Consider the following 17690-nt stretch of genomic DNA (forward strand, 5'->3'; position numbering starts at 1 on the left):
TCTTCGCATTTCCCTAAAACTAGAACAACCCACATTTTTAACTATTTGCGAACAGTAATCTAATCTAGGTCTACCTCTTTTTATTTATATTTTCCTAATTTATGTGTTAAAAATAATAATCCAATTCTAGTTTTTATTAGAAGTGATTTTCTTTTGTCAAAAGCGACTCTGTCGTTCGTCATTCTTATTTTATATCTCTAGCGATTTTTCTATCCTGACTTAAAGTTTCTCATCTCCAAGTTGGAAAAAAGATTATATCTGCACTAAGAGCACATGTTATGTTAAGAATACTCAATCTTAAAAATTTCAAACAGGCTTTCAATATTTACAGTAAAGAAGTGGAAAATATCTACGCAAGAGTTAGCGATTCCGACAACGTCAAGAAGCATGGATTGAAGTGCATTTGAGCAAAGATTTAAACGAAAAGATGTGGAGTGTAATAGTGGAAAGGTAGTTAGAAATCATCGGTGCAGTTTCGAAAACGATTCGGTAGTTTTAAAAAGTGGCAAGCTGGTGCTGCTGCGAGGGCGCACAAAACCTCGGCAATTGCCGTTTGATAGAACTGTAAGAGTATTTTATTGGTGTTGGGGCCGGGGCAGACACATAAAAATCGAATAAAAAACAAATGATAAGTGTACGTTAGTAATTTATGGAAGGCGGGCCCATCTCGAAAAGAAGGCCATGATTGGCTAAACCACCCCACCACCGCGGAAACAAAGGATTATTCTCCAGATCAATGTGTGTGCCTTTTTTGCTTCTTTGCTTCTTTCGTTTCGCCCGCGCTGACGCAACCATTTATCTGTGTATGCGATTCTATTGTGCGCCCTTTTAGATCTGTATGTCTATGTGTAGGTGTTTGTTTTGTATGCTCCCAGGATGCTGAACTATCAGCAGAATTAATGCTCCTTCATTTTTGAAAATGTCAGTTTTTCACCTACACGATGAGTGTAGGATTGTAGAATATGAAAAGTATTATATATTGTGGTTATTTATTTATTTTCAATCAACTATCGTCTACTTTCCAAGACTTAGACCCTGTTAAATGTCACAGAAAAAGTAATAAAGCCACCTGGTTCTTTCAGACGCCCATACAAGGAAACAGAGACGAAAGTACCTCCAAATGCTGAGGGGCTACGTTTTACACCCTTCTTAAAAACGTATCACAAATGTTCTTCCGTCTCATTTTATTCAAACAGTAAACGACAGAGCTGAGCTTGTTATCACATGTAACTATTTAGAACCCAATAAATCACAGCATTTGCCTATATTTTAACAATTGGTAGGGCAAACAAAATAAGCAAGTCTTCCTTACTGGGTTTCAGATATAAGCTACTTGACTTTGATTCACTTGATGCCTTCATATTTTATTTAAATAAAAACAAGCACACAGGGCTTTTAGATTTGAGATAGCTGTGTTGTAAATTTTACCTGCCTTGGTTATTGTCAGAAGTCATCCTTCAGAGAGTTAGGTGGTCTAAGTGTTTCCCTAAATGAGATGCTTTTCCAGGGTGTTTGTGTGTGTGTGAACAAGAGTGTAGGGGTATCCAAACTAGGTATAACAAACAGGAGCTTCTTCAACGCTTAGAGTTACACTGCATTTTACAAAAAAGCCTGAAAGGTATTTATTTTGGGCATTTTAGGATTTTAATAACATTCATAATGCTGTTGTANGGTGTTTGTGTGTGTGTGAACAAGAGTGTAGGGGAGTCTAAACTTAGGTACAACAAACAGGAGCTCCTTCAACGCTTAGTTACACTGCATTTTACAAAAAAGCCAGAGTTTAATAACAGTTTTTAATAACATTCATAATGCTATTGTAGCGAGCACGAGTGTGTTTGTGTGCGATTGGGCTCACGTGTGCGTGAACGGCTTATCGATTCGCCGGCTAGCCGCGGGCGCCTTTCTTCATTGTAAATATTTGTGTCGTACCTGCGTTCTGGGAAAGCAGTTAATCAGCTCAAAGAAAAAATAAACTATCCGGATGTTTCTAGAAGGTTCCCGAAAGTAAACAAAAAAGTATTTAAAAGAAGAGACGATCGCCGAGAAAGTAGAAATAAATTGACCGTTGCAGAAGTGAATCCAGAAATAAATTGACAGTAACAGCAGTGTAATAAATAGCGCAGTGAATAGTGATATATTAACAGTAGTGTAAATAAATAGAATAATTCATAACCTAAGTTTAGTAATAATTTAATAGTGTTTTTAAGTTCTTTAATAATTAGTGTAAATAAATTGTTTTGTCGTTATCAGTCTTAGAAATTAATTTTGTTAAACCCGCGAACATTACACTATGATGATTTGCTACTGAACGCGTTGAACAACGATATAGGTGCCGATTCGGTCCAAATTGGTCTTCGATACTTTAACCTTTTTGTTAGTAATGAAAGTAGGATCTTCCAAATTGGACATTATGAAGTGATTTAACTGTAAACCGTTCACGCATTTAATTGATTTGACAATGTATCTACCTAAACGGTAGGGTAGGTACGGAACATGTAAAATGTGTTTATAAAAATTATTTGCCTTATTAACATTACGAACATATATCATTTCAGCTGATTGTGAATTAAGTATAACCCTCTTTTTCTGGTAATTTTATGTACCTAACCTTTTCTATTAAATTCCTTTAACTCCGTTCCTCTGTACCTAATTAATAACTTACTCCATTGACGTGAGTCACGATTTCGAACCCGGTAGATACACTACAGATGGTGTTCATTAAGTTGTCTGCAATTGCTTATTAAACGCTACTAACCAATAATAGCGTAGATTGGTTGGTATTCTATCAGAACTCTGAATGGTGTGCTGACGAAAACTAAAAATTTAGAAAACTTGATCCATATCTGGCATTTTTGATAGAATTTTGATCAAGTATTTATTGTTCTGTTAAATAACAGATCTCAACGGATGGCAGTTACTACATTATTTGTACTTATTTTTCGATGGTCATAAGGTCGTCAGTCCTTAGACTGGTTGGACACGCAGCTCTACTCTTTCCTATCCTGAATTAATCTTCGCATTTCTCTAAAAATGGAACAACCTACATCCCTAACTATTACGAACAGTAATTTAATCTAGGTCTTCCTCTACCTCTTCTAACTGCCGTTTTTGCCTCTAATATGTCTCTTTTGAAACTCCAAATTAAATACCTATAAAAAGAAAGATCTGAGTCTTCTTTATTTAAAGCGAGAAATTAGCTATGAATTGGTGTTTCATTCATTCATTGATAATAGGTGAAGCCAGTAGGAAAGTTGTCTGACCAAGGCAAGGGGGTGAGAGGGTGAAAGACCCCATCATGACCTCCTTTATATTTGGAAATCGAGGAAATAGTGGGTGGTGGCGTTTAAGGTGAAAAACACGAGATATAAGTACAAGATGAAAACACTAGCTGGTAGATTGAAACGCTTCCTGTGGAATATTGCTTCGGCCTTCCAAGAAGGTCGAATCTGGGATTGAAGAAGTATTTTCCCGAATATTAAGTTATTACCCATTCTCCCACCATATATATATGAAACAGATGGAAATCTCTGATTAAAAAATTGTGGGATGTTCTAGTTTTAAGAAAATGCGAAGATTACATCAGGATAGGAAAGAGTGAAGCTGCATGTCCAACTAGTTTTAGAACTGACGACCTTATATGATGATAATAATTTTACATTATTCACATGCTTCACCAGAAATGCTGGATTAGGCTAAAAAATTAAAATAAAAATATACTGGCATTGTCACGTTTACAAGCAATTAATTTAATTTAAACAAAATACTTCCAGCTTCAGGTATCCTTTCAGTTGTGTTAGTTTTCAGTTTTTAAACATTCAAGCTGATAAATATATAAGTTTGCAGAATCTCAACCTTTCTAACTTGGAAAACAGTGGATTATTTAGTAAATGAAGTTGGTGATGATTCTTCGTTCTCTCATAGTGTTATTTCCAATGCCCATTCTCTTATAAATGCAGTATATATATACATATATATACATTTAAACCTAACAAACGAAATGTTTCTAAATTCCTATTCAAAAATAATTATAAAAGAAATCATAGTTCTTTCTGTTTTTTAAACTGTGTATTTTTGATGCTACCTAATATTAATAGCTGTTTTAACCTATTAATACAGTGGTTTCCAACCTGTATGGCGCGCCTCCTTAGGGGGCACGAGACTGTTACAAAGGGGGCATGCAGCTGTTTCCAAAATATTATTTTCGAATACAAACCAAAAAAGTCGAATAGTCAAAAAAATGAATCAGCAAAATAGGTATACATAATCCACAATCCTCGCCGCGAATTTTTCGGGTACAAATGCTAAAACATCCATCCATTTTATGTATATTTTTACATAATATTGTATAATATTTTGTAGCCCATTAAATAAATTATAATATAAGTTGAGTATTTATGAAATTAGATTGTTAGAAAAATGAAGGGGGCGCAACAATTCTTTTTTTAAAAGGGGGCGCAGGTACAAAAAGGTTGGAAAGCACTAAAAAGGGTTCAAAAAATGTAAATGTAACTACTAATTTTTTTCATAATTTCTTTTCCATTTCATTGAGGATGATCGCTTAACGTTTCATGTGCAAAATAATCATTAGTAGGTAGGATATTGTGAGGTTGCAATTGTCAGAGGGCAATGTAACAGTTAGACAGGACGCAAATCGGCATGCGTTCTGATGTAGTAGTTTCGATCTGTTAGTTAAACGGCTTCCTGTAACTTATCACAAAGTCACTTTGCTGCTATCGTACAATGCAAATGATCCCATACATTCATTGCCAGTGTTGTGAAACTGCTTCGTATAATACTAAAACGTTGCGAACGGGGCGCGAGGAGGGTGTCGCGTAGGACAATGAAATGTAGTTGTATATAAGAAGGACCACCCCTTGCCGCCGAGTCCCACCCCTAACTGCCTGCTAGGGGTGTTCTCCGAAAGATTCAGTTATGTACACACTTCTGCGCATTCAACTATATTTATACCCCGACGACTCGTTTGAAACAACTTTTAAATCCATTTATGGTTTTTCATTCCGATTCTTTGGATCTTTTCGTTGCGCATGCATTGCACCCGTGGTGGTTTAAAATTCAGTGCATTTTAAAAAACAAATCTTGTTGCGGAAAACGTTTTTCCAGAAAAGTGAAGTGACTATAATTAGCAATAAGAATATGCATAACGGATTTTACGTCACTTGAAGAATCTCGTCGAGAGAACTTAATTAATCGCTTTTAGACATTTTCCGAAGATACTTTTAATGAAGAATTAGAAACCCATGACAATCCACTTTAAGAAAGTGACACATTATACAACCGACGTCGTACAAACATAGAAGATGATGCAAAACGTACCGCCAGATATGTTTCAGTTTCTCCAAACGAAAGACAAAATGTTGAAGAGTCTTAACAATAATTCGTCTCCCTTTTTAATGGAAAACTTATTGGGACATCACGGTAGATTATCGCCTGAAAACCTCGAGATAAAAATTGAGGAAAACGCAGCCCTGGAACTCCAGAAAACGGCTGAGAAGCTGACGCAGGAGAACCTAAGGTTCTTCCAAGAAAACTACAAGATGCCGTCGAGTCCCACAGACAGTAATCGTAGTGAAGGTGAAATTGATCGACTCTCGCCAAATGAACGTAAAGACAAAGTTTTAGATTTCAATAACTGTTTTAACAGTAAGTGTTGTTCGAATTGTGGCAGGCTAGACTGTAATTTTTTCCAATGCCGGCTTCAAAGTGATCAGATACTTAAGGACAGTAAACCAGTACTTAAATTCAGCGTTAGTGCCATTCTTGGGAAGGATGATACCCGCAGGAATCTACCCACTAGTAAGTTGTTCTATAATTTTTTGTACCACATGATTCTGCGACGGTAATTTTTGAAATGTACAATTAGTGAAATATTTAAGAATCTATACCTGCAACTTATCTGCATTAATAAAACTATTAGAATAAGTATCCTAGAAGTAGAAAAATACAGAATTCGTGAATATAGAACGAAACATATTAGTAGAACCATGCATGAATGTTTTCCTGTTATAAAAACAGTTTTGCATTTATTTTTGTTTATAGTTTAAGAAATATTTCAGTTCAAAATTATAGGCATTTACTTACTATATTTAAAATTAGAAAAGTAGTTGGTGGACTTACTATGTCGTAAGAATAATAATCATTTGGCTAATCAATCATTGTAAACCAAATTTAATTGAGATAAACATTAATGAGATGTAGGTCCTGGGGTGGACGTTGTAATCTTCGGAACTTAATCAGTTAGATATCTGGTGGTCAATTAAGTTATTTTACCACAAATCCTTTGCTACTTTTTAGTTAAGGTAACTATTATAAGCTGAGAAATTAAAAGAAAAAATATACGTATTCTTGTATGTCATTTAAATTTTCTAGATCTGCTTTTTCCGTTTTCTATTTGTATTTCTATTAGTAACTTACACGATGCTGTGTGTGTTAATTAGTATCTGAAGAAGATCATCAGATAATCTGAACGATTGAGAGATAGATCGGCAACAGACAAACCCGGGAATCCTAAATTTTACTGTAATAATCGCGTAGGTTAGCATGAAATAAGAAATTCAAAGTTTGTGCAGAAATTGACCAATTTCTTGTTTACTTTGAAGGAAGAAAAAGCAGAACCTAAATGTTAGCTAAAAATAAGAAAATTAAATACAAATGCTCGCCTCCTTATTAATTGAAATTACTATTAGGAGTAATTAGTGATCCGGGACTCGATATTAATAAATAAATTTAATACCAGCAGAAGTCACGCCTACGATCATACGTCATACGTCATCGTAAAATCCGAAAATATTCACACTAAATGTGCTGTACCTAAGCACACCACTGACACTACAGTAGAGAGGATACAAAATGATCTTTCCTACCGTATCTTACCTTATGAACTTAAGCATCAAACAAATAAAAACGTTCTTCGGTTAATTCATTAAATATCAATATAGAAACTACAGAGGACCTTGGTTATAGTCATATCAGTTACAACGGCAATAGTCTTGCGAAGGGCCCCGCACAATGCCAATGGAAAATCGAATCCGGTTAAATTGGGCTATAATTTTCTTAATGACTTTCTAATTAAAAGTTGTTGCGTTTGTTAAGTCAAAGAATAAAGTCTCTGAGCTACGGATCAAAGTAACTTACGATCTTAAGCCTACCTAGATAATGCATAACTGATGGTGAGACATTCAATCGATTATATCATATCTTCAGCTCAGTAGATAGGTAGAAATGCTTAATACAGAGGCTATTTGATCTAAAGATGAGCGAGCAATGACGGCCTCTGCCGTGTTCTTGATAACTATCTCCAAGGTCATTTATAAGTCAAGTACATTTTTCAGATCATCTTGGAGATAGTTGTAAGGATCACGGTAAGGGCCACCACTGCAAGTTCCCATTTAGACCCAGTAACGTCATCATCATCATCATAAAGTTGTCAGTCCTAAGACTGGTTGGACATGCACCTCCCTCTTTCCTATCCTGAGCTAATCTTCCCATTTCCCTAAAACTAAAACAACCCATATCCCTAACTATTTGCGAACAGCAATATAATCTAGGTCTACCTCTACCCCTCCTAACTTCCGTTTGTGCCTCTAATATGTTTCTGATTAGACCTTCATGCCTGAGAAGGTGTCCTATGGACCTATCTCGTCTTTTTCTTATTGACTTCCATAGAGTCCTCTGTTCTCTTACTCTTTCTAATACCTCTTCATTTCTAACCTTCTCTATCCACGCTATCCTCATCATTCGCCTGTAACACCATATTTCGAACGCTTGTAACCTTTTTTTTTTCCGCTGCGTCACTGTCCATATTTCGCACCCGCAAAGCACCGTGTTCCAAACATACACCATTAACAACCTTTTTCGAATTGCTAAATTAACCGTTCGCGAGCATAGAAGTGACTTATTTTTATTGAAGGCGACTCGACCCTGCGCTATCCTCTGCGTTTTATCCCTACTACTCCTTTCATCCTGACTCATCTCCACTTTTACTAATTTTTCGTCGCCTACCTTTATATTCACTCTTTCCCTACTTTTCCTTCCTTTGCATACCAGCATTTTTGTTTTACTTTTATTTATTTTCATACAATACTGTTTTGTCAGTACCGCTTCCATTTTATTTAAAGCTATCTCTTACTTCTCCTTGCTAGATGCTGATACTGCTATGTCATCTAAGCATACTAATCTTTTGCCCGTGTATGTCTATCCCTATAGTTGTACTGTCTTTATTGATGTTGATCGCGTCTTCGATGTATAGATTAAAAGGTAGCGATGACAATGTGCCTCCCCGTCTGAATCTCTTCCTAATATTTACTTCTCTACGTTGCAGTAACCTCCGTATTGAAAATTTTTTTCCTGATGGAATAATTGATTAAATATCCTACTTATTATACATTAAAAAGGTTGAAAATATTGTGCTACTTTGATCTGTAATCAAAAACTTGGTATAACTTTTGGTCAGAATCTTAAATAACATCGTACTTCAATTGCAGTCAAATTGAACGGAGTCATTCAAGCCAACGCTGGAAGTCTCTGTAATAGAGACAACAAACTGGGATACAGTGCCATATTTTTATGGCTACAAATCCTTGAAGCGGTCGCATTATTCCCGGTACTTTCGCTTGGTTCAGCAAATGAAAAGTTGCCCACCCTCAATTTACTTTTTTATAATTTATTGCCGTAAGTAGGTACCGCATATAGTTGGTGCAAAATGTTTGTGTCGTGTCAAGTTTGTATTGTGTAAACTTCTGTTAATAACAAGATACTCGATTATATCGTCAAAATATCGTCGATCCCTAGGGTGACCATATAACCAGGTTCTACTGTAATAAAGATTTAATAAACATAAGAAGAAGAAAATATGTAGGTACATCCATACCAGTAATCCATTGTTACAAATTGTGCCAAAAAGCAAGGTAGTCGTGGTCCTATGTTGTGTTGGCGTGCAGTACATTTGATAGTGATCGTAGATATACTTTGTGCTGGTGTTAAGTATGTTTAGTATCATTTACCTATTATACTTGTAATACATGTTAGTTTTCATTCGAAAATGCAGACCTTTAAATACAGAGTTTAAAACACCAAAATACATAAAAGAAGTACGCTTCTACATGACTACAAGTGCAAAGATATTTTGAGGAAAGCATAAAGTTCATCAAGTTTAGGACCACATCTTTATCATGTTTTATAAACATTTATGCTCTAAACATTTGTAGTTTCAAAACATAATTCATATAAATACCTGTTACGTGTTTTATTTTAATTTAATTTCACTTAGGGAAAGTCAAAGTTCTGGTAACGACCCAATTAATTAGGACTCTCACCAACCCCCATTTATACATTCGAATTTTTGTAATGACTGACAGGCTGATAAGGACTCCTCGCAGTTCGGAGTCAATTACTTAGGATCAATATAGGTGGCAGGCCACTTTGGAAAGCTGCCCCAGTGGAAAAATTGAAAAATTCCCAAGGAATAACCCAAGAAGTTAATGTTTTAATTTAGAAAGGGTTTTCATATAGCAAAGGATTAAAATTTTACAAATAGCTTGTCTGGTCTCCCCAGATCCATGGGCTGGCGACTCCCTTGACTAAAACTAAACAGGCACTCTTATTCATTATAATGTGTAAGTTCCGCTTGTGCATTGATTAATTTATTGAATTTGACTTTACTTGATGGAAATCCTAATTAATATTTTATAAATGTGAATGTGTTTGTTTCTTTGTTACAATTTCACGCTTCAACTACTCAATTGATCATCACAAAATTTTGTACACATTTTGTCAGGGGTACAAAAAAGGATATAGGGTACCTTTAATCCAGAAAAATAATATTGTTTCCGAGGGATCAAAAAATATTTCTTTTCACCTAGATAAAATAGGTTGTTAACTGGCATATTATACACAAAATGTATGTTTAATCAACAAATTAACTTTAGTTTTATCCTGATGATCCTGGCCAAGACTATTTATTGAATTATTCTATGTATTTTCGACAATCTGTGACATGTATTTAGGACATCAATGCGAGCGAAGCCGCGGGTAAAACCTACTTCATTATAAAATTAATACACATAATTTCACAGGTTTTATGGTCAACTTTTCTAACTTTTGAAGAAGCCACAATGTGGCGAAACACGTTCATTTACAAATATAAATAAATGATATTATAGAAATAGTTTTTTTTTCACAAAGAATGTTTTGTTGTTTCTTCACTGTCGCAATCTTCTGATGCAATAAAAATCAGCGTATTTCATTTGTTATTTTGGATCTAATAATCTGTTTACCCCTGCCAGGGGCATTTGTATTTGGCCACGGTCGTTTATAAACTTCTTGAAATATATGTACGCCCTTCGAACCACCAAAGAAGACGGCTTAGACGGCTTAGAAAAACACGTCGAACAAAACGCACGATTGTCATTTTTATTGCTCGAAAAAAGAACAGTCTTGCTAACGCACATGAATTCAGCGGTATCTTAATAGGGGTGTATATAGGCCGATGGGCTAATCCGCGCTGTAAACACATGGGGTCTCCTCTCGTTGTTGTTGATCGGTAAAAAAAGTCCATTGTCGAAACACAATACATCGGTTTGTTGCACACCGTAAATAGATACAAAAATAATGGGATGTTATTCCAGCGTGTTAGGTAGATAGATAGGGGATTATTCTTTTTTATGTTGTGGCAAATCGTTTAAAATAATATCTGTAAGCTAGACGCGGTGCTGAATCAGCCATTGTAAATGAAAATGAGCAAATGTAAGTATTATTTTTCTTTTAAGACTTCAGTAATGTAGGCATATATCGTTGTTGCGATGTTTAGGAACCAGTCGCAGGAATAAAATCTGATAGATTTGTTTATCGATATAAATTCACTTCAAACGAAAAATATAGTAAACTTGTGCAAGCGTTTTTCCAATATTCCAAAGAAATCGATTTTCCCGATAAATCTTCATTTATTGAAGTGAATGTGAAAAATCGGACCCCCTTACCCTTATTGAAAAAGTGATTTTAAGTAACGTTCTCATATAATTTTTTGGATTAAAACATTAGAATAAAAATTATAGAACAATAACGAAAACGTTTATAAACGAAATTCCTCACACTTGTGAGCGTGCACACAAGTTTATTACTTATGTACGGAGTTTTCACTAATTTACATGCAAAAATTAGGTCTAGTCCAAACTTTTTTACCCAAAAGTCTAATGTGCCTGGGCTACTAGTCCTGTGGCATAATTCGCTCCGTTTCAGGAATAGGAAGAAGTCACAGAGGAGTAGAAGCTACGGGTGCTTCAAACATAATAAGGATATTGTTTTGATCAGAAATTCACAAAGAAGCAGTGAATCGTGAGCAGGTACATTATTGTGGCGCCAATTGTTTCACTACATCACTACAAATCCGAACGTTTTTTTTGGGTTGCTTCATGCAAACGGCATAGATCATCCACGTAATACTACTTATTGACAATACGATCTGGTGGCAAGAACTCATGATATACAATGCTTTTGTATAATCGATGAACACATGAGGCAAAACCTTTACATTAAATTGAATTTTATGTGGCTTATTCAGGTCTTAGTTCTTCGGGAAACTTTCAGTGGGACGATGCTATACTAGTTATATCAGTTCTCAGTGACGAATCTAGGGAGAAGGCTATGTAACTCCAGCCTCCCCCAGAAATTCAGGTAATTTATTTCTGAAAAATCACATTTTGTACACTACATATATGAAACTGTGGTATTAGTTCGGTTTACTTTTGGGCGCAAAAGCATCATTACTTATTAAATTTTTATTCAAATAAAGACGATAGTCACTTCACTGTGAAGGTCTAGACCATTGCTTAGCATTCGGTAGGACGCCGGTTCGATTCCGGGTCCGACTGCCTTGGTCCAAATTTTTCTGTGGTTTCCTTGGATCACTTAGGCAAATGCTGAGGTAGTAATATTCCACAGATAATCTTTCATTCTCTTCTGTCTTCATTTCGTCCGTCTCATCTTTCTCGCCCGAACCACCACCCACCCATTCCCACGATTCCTGAAAGCAAGCTGAAGAGGGCCTTCCGCCCTACCTTCCGGCATAGTCCGGAGGGACTTCCCGCCCACCAGCATTACTGGCTGGTGGGAATGAAACACCCAAAAAAAAGTTTTGTGAATGTATAATTCCTTTTTCACTCGGGCTGGGAGCAATTTAACTATTACAAGACAGCAGTGAGATCAAGCCAAAAATTGAACGTGGAGTGTTGATGTTGATGAAATTAGTTCAAATACTTATTCTATCGTAAATTACCTAACTGCATAATGATCTTACCATATATAGATGAATTATATTAATTTTGACTTCGTTAACACATCTTGAATTTGGTAGCTACCTACATCAAGTTTTCATGTTGCCTTGACTTGCTGGATTGACAAATTGATATTTCTCTTTAATAACTTATTTATAGCTTTTGATTTTGTAGTGCCCGACCATATCATTCTTTGGTTACGATTTTATTGGTTACATTTTAGTGTCTTTTAGTGTTAATACTAATCAAATACCAAAAAAACACTAACATTAACAAATAAAAATTTATAACAATAACAACGAAAACACAAGTAACAAAAAGGCACAAGGAATGAAACATACAAACGAGAACAAGATAATACAACAATAATAATAACAAAGACAACAACAATAAAACAGTGAAGATAAAAGCAGGAACACTTACAAATGGTAGCAGTAGACGGTAGACGGTAGACTGTGTAAAGATAAGAATTTTTGAGAGTATTTATAGGACAGGGTTATTAGTAGATTTGATAGAAGGTTCTAGAAGGAAAAGTAGTGAGAGAGAGGGTGAAGACACTAGTTTGTAGGAATACGTAGAGTTAAGCAGTATAGAGTTCAAGAAAAAGCAATTAAGGGTAAAACCAGATATTAGTATGGGAGCGCATGCAGGTATGGTTGAAGTTGGAATTCTGGGTAAAAGTGATTGGGAGAACGATACAGTTTAGATTGAAAGGAAACCAAAGTATTTACAAGATAAGAAATTGAATTTGAAGTAAAATAATGGAAAAGAATGCTTAAGAAATATCTACAAAAAATATATACAATTGTCCGACACAACATCATTCTCGATCTTGCTTTATCTTGCTGAGATGAAAAAAAAAATTTCACTAGCTACTTACTGCATTTTGAGGTAGTAGTTGATTGTATCATTCTTTGGTAGTAATGATTTTGTTAGCATCATCAATTCTGATGTAGCTGTAGCTTGCTGGGTTGAAGAATTGTAATCGCTTTTTACTATTTTGATTTTGTGAGAGGCGACCCTTCATTCTTTGATCATAATTTTCTTGGCTGCATCATATCCCTTATTAACGATCAGATAATCGTTGAAAAGCGATTAGTCATGTTTGTTTAGAACAAGCATTAGAGCTGTTAGAAGATAAAATGTTGTGGTTTCTGAGTGGAGAACGATCACAACAGTCCGCTATAATACTGAAATTAACAATAAGTTTGATTTAATTTTTTTGTGTCACATTTAATTTAAAATTTGACTTATAATTTGTTTGTAAACTGGAGGAAGAACCGTTCTATTTCTCCTTGAAGTACAAGAGCATTAAAAAATTACTGAACTAGACATCTGGAAAGCGAAGCAGTTATCGAACTATGAGTGCATATAAGTATTAAGTATGTCCATTAGTGAAACTCTGGAGTAACCCTCTGTATATGAATGTTTGGAAAAGACATAACTTTTCAATCATACACACTGATTAAATTCACGAAAGGTTCGAGACCAATTATTTACAAATGCGATTCCTACAATAGAACAGAGGAAGTTGAGAATAAGAGAGTGCTTTCGTCGTCACACTAAAATTTATTAAATGTCGAGATAAATGTGGTGTTGACTTGGAGCCCAGCGGGTGTGAAATTCTTCAGCTTCGGGCTGTTCAACTTTCACGTCACACACTCTAACGCCCACGGAGTGCGCGCCCTCTGCGAATTATCCAGCAATGTGTCTTACACTCGTTGTTGATCTACTGTGGCACCTACCAACGCGGACGAGACGGTGTGAAATACCTAACATAAAGCAAAGCGTGAAATTTTAGTTCGTATATACCTACGAGTCACTGAACCATAAAACCAAAAGTCTTTGAACTAAATGTACCAACCCTATTATGAAGTCGTTATTTAGGTGAAGTAACGCAACATATAATTCATTATATTCTACTATATTAGTGAAAATTGCTCATTTCCAATTTTTAGGGGTTAAAGCATACGTCCGTAAGTCTGGGTTTAGGGGGCCAATTTGGCTACAACATTGCTCTGTCTTTGAATTGTTTAGAAAGATCTTTCACTTCATTCACAATTTTACGAAACGTGTATATTATCTAAATTATGCTTCACACTTTACCCATCAAGCTTCGTGGGTATAGTCTTAGCTTCAGTCTTCATTATAAATATACGTACAGTAAAGAAACCAAATCTTGTTAAAGCTAATCATCATCATCATAAGGTCGTCAGTCCTAAGACTGGTTGGACATGCACCTCCACTCTTTCCTATCTTGAGTTAATCTTCGCATTTCCCTAAAACTAGAACAACCCACATCGTTAATTATTTCCGAACAGTAATCTAATCTAAGTCCATCTCTATTCCTCTTAACTCTCGTTTCTGCTTATAACATGTCTCTGACTACCTCGTCATGGCTGAGAAGATGTTCTACCAACCTATCTCGCCAATTTCTTATTGATTTCCGTAGAATTCTCTGTTCTCCTGTTCTTTCTAATACATCTTATCTATCAGTAATCCAATCTAGGTCTACCTCTACTCCCCCTTAACTCTCGCTTCTGCCTCTAATATGTCTTTGACTAGACCTTAATGCCTGAGAAGGGTACTACCAACTTATCTCGCCTTTTTCCTACTGATTTCAATCCTCTGTTCTCCTATTCTTTCCAATACCTCTTCATTTTTAACTTTCTCTATCCACGGTATCCTCATGATTAGCCTGTAACACCACATTTCGAACGCTTTAATCTTTTCTTTTCCAGAACGCCCAGTGTCGAAGCTAATAAAGTCTAAATAAGTTAGAAATTCAACATTTTGATCACAGGATAGTGGACCACATAGAAAAACTGGTTCCATATGATTGAGAACGTTCATTTAAAAAAGTACTTATACAATCAAATTATGAATCCAAAAGCAGGAAAAGCTAATAGTTTCTATATTTTTCTGATGTTCATATTTGTATTAATGTAGTTGTGAATGAAATTTTTGTTAGGTTTTTTTAATATTTATTTTCACCCAACGTTATTCGGTTGAAACACTTGATTACTTCCAAGATCTGTTATTTCTTGAGACGTACTTAGAGTTAGACTTTACTGAAAATTCATTGAACATTTCTGTTCCTTTATCGGATACATCTATATCTTCTAAAACACGTTCATCTGTCCTTTGGATCTTTACATCTATAAGGCTTATTAAAATTCTCCGTTAAATATATTCAGTTTTCGTTATTGCATTAAAATCAAATACAAATTATATACTGTTAACCCTTAAATAAAAACGGGACAGTTTTGCGTCGCGAAGCTTTTCTCGTGGATACTAAGACGTAGCGCCGGAAAAAGAGACAGTACCGTTCGAAACAGAATGTATAGAACGGACTAACATGACGTGACGGACGGATTGACAGCGTTGCCATTACAATAGGGTGCCATTGTACTCTTCGAGTACGGAACCCTAAAAATATTCATTCTCCGTTTAAAGTATTAACTATTTTTGAATCATTCTCATTCATATTGAATGCTGTATTAAAACCCGCATCGTGAAGATTTATACATAGATTAATAGTAGATATGTAGAGGTAAATATGTGATCCTCCAACTGAAAATTCTTTGATCATCTCAGTCGATTCGTATCCAAGACGAGGCTGCACCAGTGTTGAGGGTGCGGGTAGGGTACGGGCGCGGGTACACAGCAACACAGCGTCAAGGGGGTTGTTTCAGGCGTCGGCGTCATCTGGCGCGGCACTTAGCTTCCCTTCAGCGTCGGCTTCGGTCGCTCTTACGGCCGATCCCGTAGGGCACATTTTCCCGGTATCACGGCTCCAGCCGCCGGAATCTTTTCCGGGCCTGTCGAAAAAACATGTGGCGCATTTACACGTATTAATTCAAACGGCACGTTACGAATGCTAAACCCCGGAATAAATTGACTCCGGAGATGGCCGAAAATATTATTATTCTCCCGTTTCTCGTGGCGGTGGTGATGATGGTGCGGTCCTTCCGACACAGTGGCGGAGATTGCGGTCTTGAAACGACCTATTTCGATTAAAACTAAGTAATCATATTAGGCAGGCGCAGATCCGGAGGTAGGCAATGGTGCAATTTTTCGGCGTTTACATTCTGTACCCGCGGAAAGTTGGTTTTCATTTTTCACGCCTGGTCAAATAATACAAAGGGTGTTCAATAATTATTGTCGTGTAATCAAAACTAATTTTATTTTTTCAAGGTAAAGTCTTTGAATATTAGTACATTGTATCATACGCTTAAACCAATCATTAATCCAGTCCTTCCACTTTTGTTTAGGAATTAACTGTAATTTTTCTTCGAACGCGCATATAAACTGCTCCTTCATGTTAGTTTTGATGCAGAAAAATAAGCCAAAGTCATAGGAGCTGTGGGGAGGATGCCGCAGCAGCCAAATAGTCCATGGTAGCACCAGCTCTATGAGCAAGTGCTTTGTCTGGTTGCAAGAATCAGGAACTAAGTCTAGAAGTTGGTCTACCATTCGACAGTTCCTCAAGTAACTGAGCCAGACATGTTTTAGTGTACCATGAATTTGTAATACGCTTTTGTCCTGTGAGGATAACCGATTTTACAGTACACTCTGCTTATTTAAGAAAACCACCATCATTCCTTTGCCCACAGATTTAGACTTTCGAGGTTGAGTTGGTTCCTCCTCATGCATTGCTTGGTTATGCACTATAAGTTTAAATAATATATAATCATGAAGTTAGTTATGTACGGAATTTGAAGAACTTGTGGTCACCAGAGTAATGAACTTTAATATCTTTTAAGACCTTAATGTGATGTTTTTAATTATTCGGACTAATATTTTATGTCAAAAATATTAATTTATAGTAAACTTCACTACTTTCGTGATTTATTTTTAAAAAAATCTATTATTTTGCATATCCTATACTTACGTAAATATATTTCTACGGTTATTTCTTGCTTTTGGATTTATTTAAGAATAGAGGTATCTGTTCATAAAAGTTTTATTTGATTATATTACGGTTGGTTCAGGGATTTGATCAAGTATTATCTGCTGTTTCCTATGACGCAGTGGTTCTCAAGCTATTTTGTGTCGTAGATTACGTGCCAATTTCTTCAGTTTGTGCTATTCATTTGTTACTTAGAGTAGAAAAGATAAACAAAAAAAACATAATTTTCCTTAGATTAAAGCATATGGAGTAATAAAGTTTTTCAAATCTAATCACAAATCTCCATCACGTTTCATAATCATATAGAAACCTTAAAGATATAGTAGGCTGATCTTTAAAGTTTGTTGATATCTTTACAATCTTTTATATCAACTGCACAACAGGATAACTATTGAACATTAGATAAATGACTGAAGGTCGTCATGGCTGGTTTAAAGTATAAATGAAATTATGTATTTAAGACAGATATTGAAATTAAAATTTTAACAAAT

The 17690-nt window shown here is 35.6% G+C and overlaps 1 protein-coding gene across 1 annotated transcript in view; it reads left to right on the plus strand.

Annotated features, from left to right (window-relative positions):
• Positions 1–5318: 5318 nt before the first annotated feature.
• Positions 5319–17690, plus strand: part of LOC108739930 (homeobox protein DBX1-A) — a 46069-nt gene continuing 33697 nt past the window's right edge. The window contains exons 1-2 of the mRNA XM_025979087.1: positions 5319–5661; positions 5692–5814. Of these exons, the coding sequence (XP_025834872.1) occupies positions 5319–5661; positions 5692–5814 (466 nt within the window). The remainder of the gene's footprint in view (positions 5662–5691; positions 5815–17690) is intronic.

The sequence above is a fragment of the Agrilus planipennis genome, unplaced genomic scaffold, assembly GCF_000699045.2.
Source record: "Agrilus planipennis isolate EAB-ADULT unplaced genomic scaffold, Apla_2.0 scaffold26, whole genome shotgun sequence".
Classification (NCBI taxonomy): Eukaryota; Metazoa; Arthropoda; class Insecta; order Coleoptera; family Buprestidae; genus Agrilus; species Agrilus planipennis.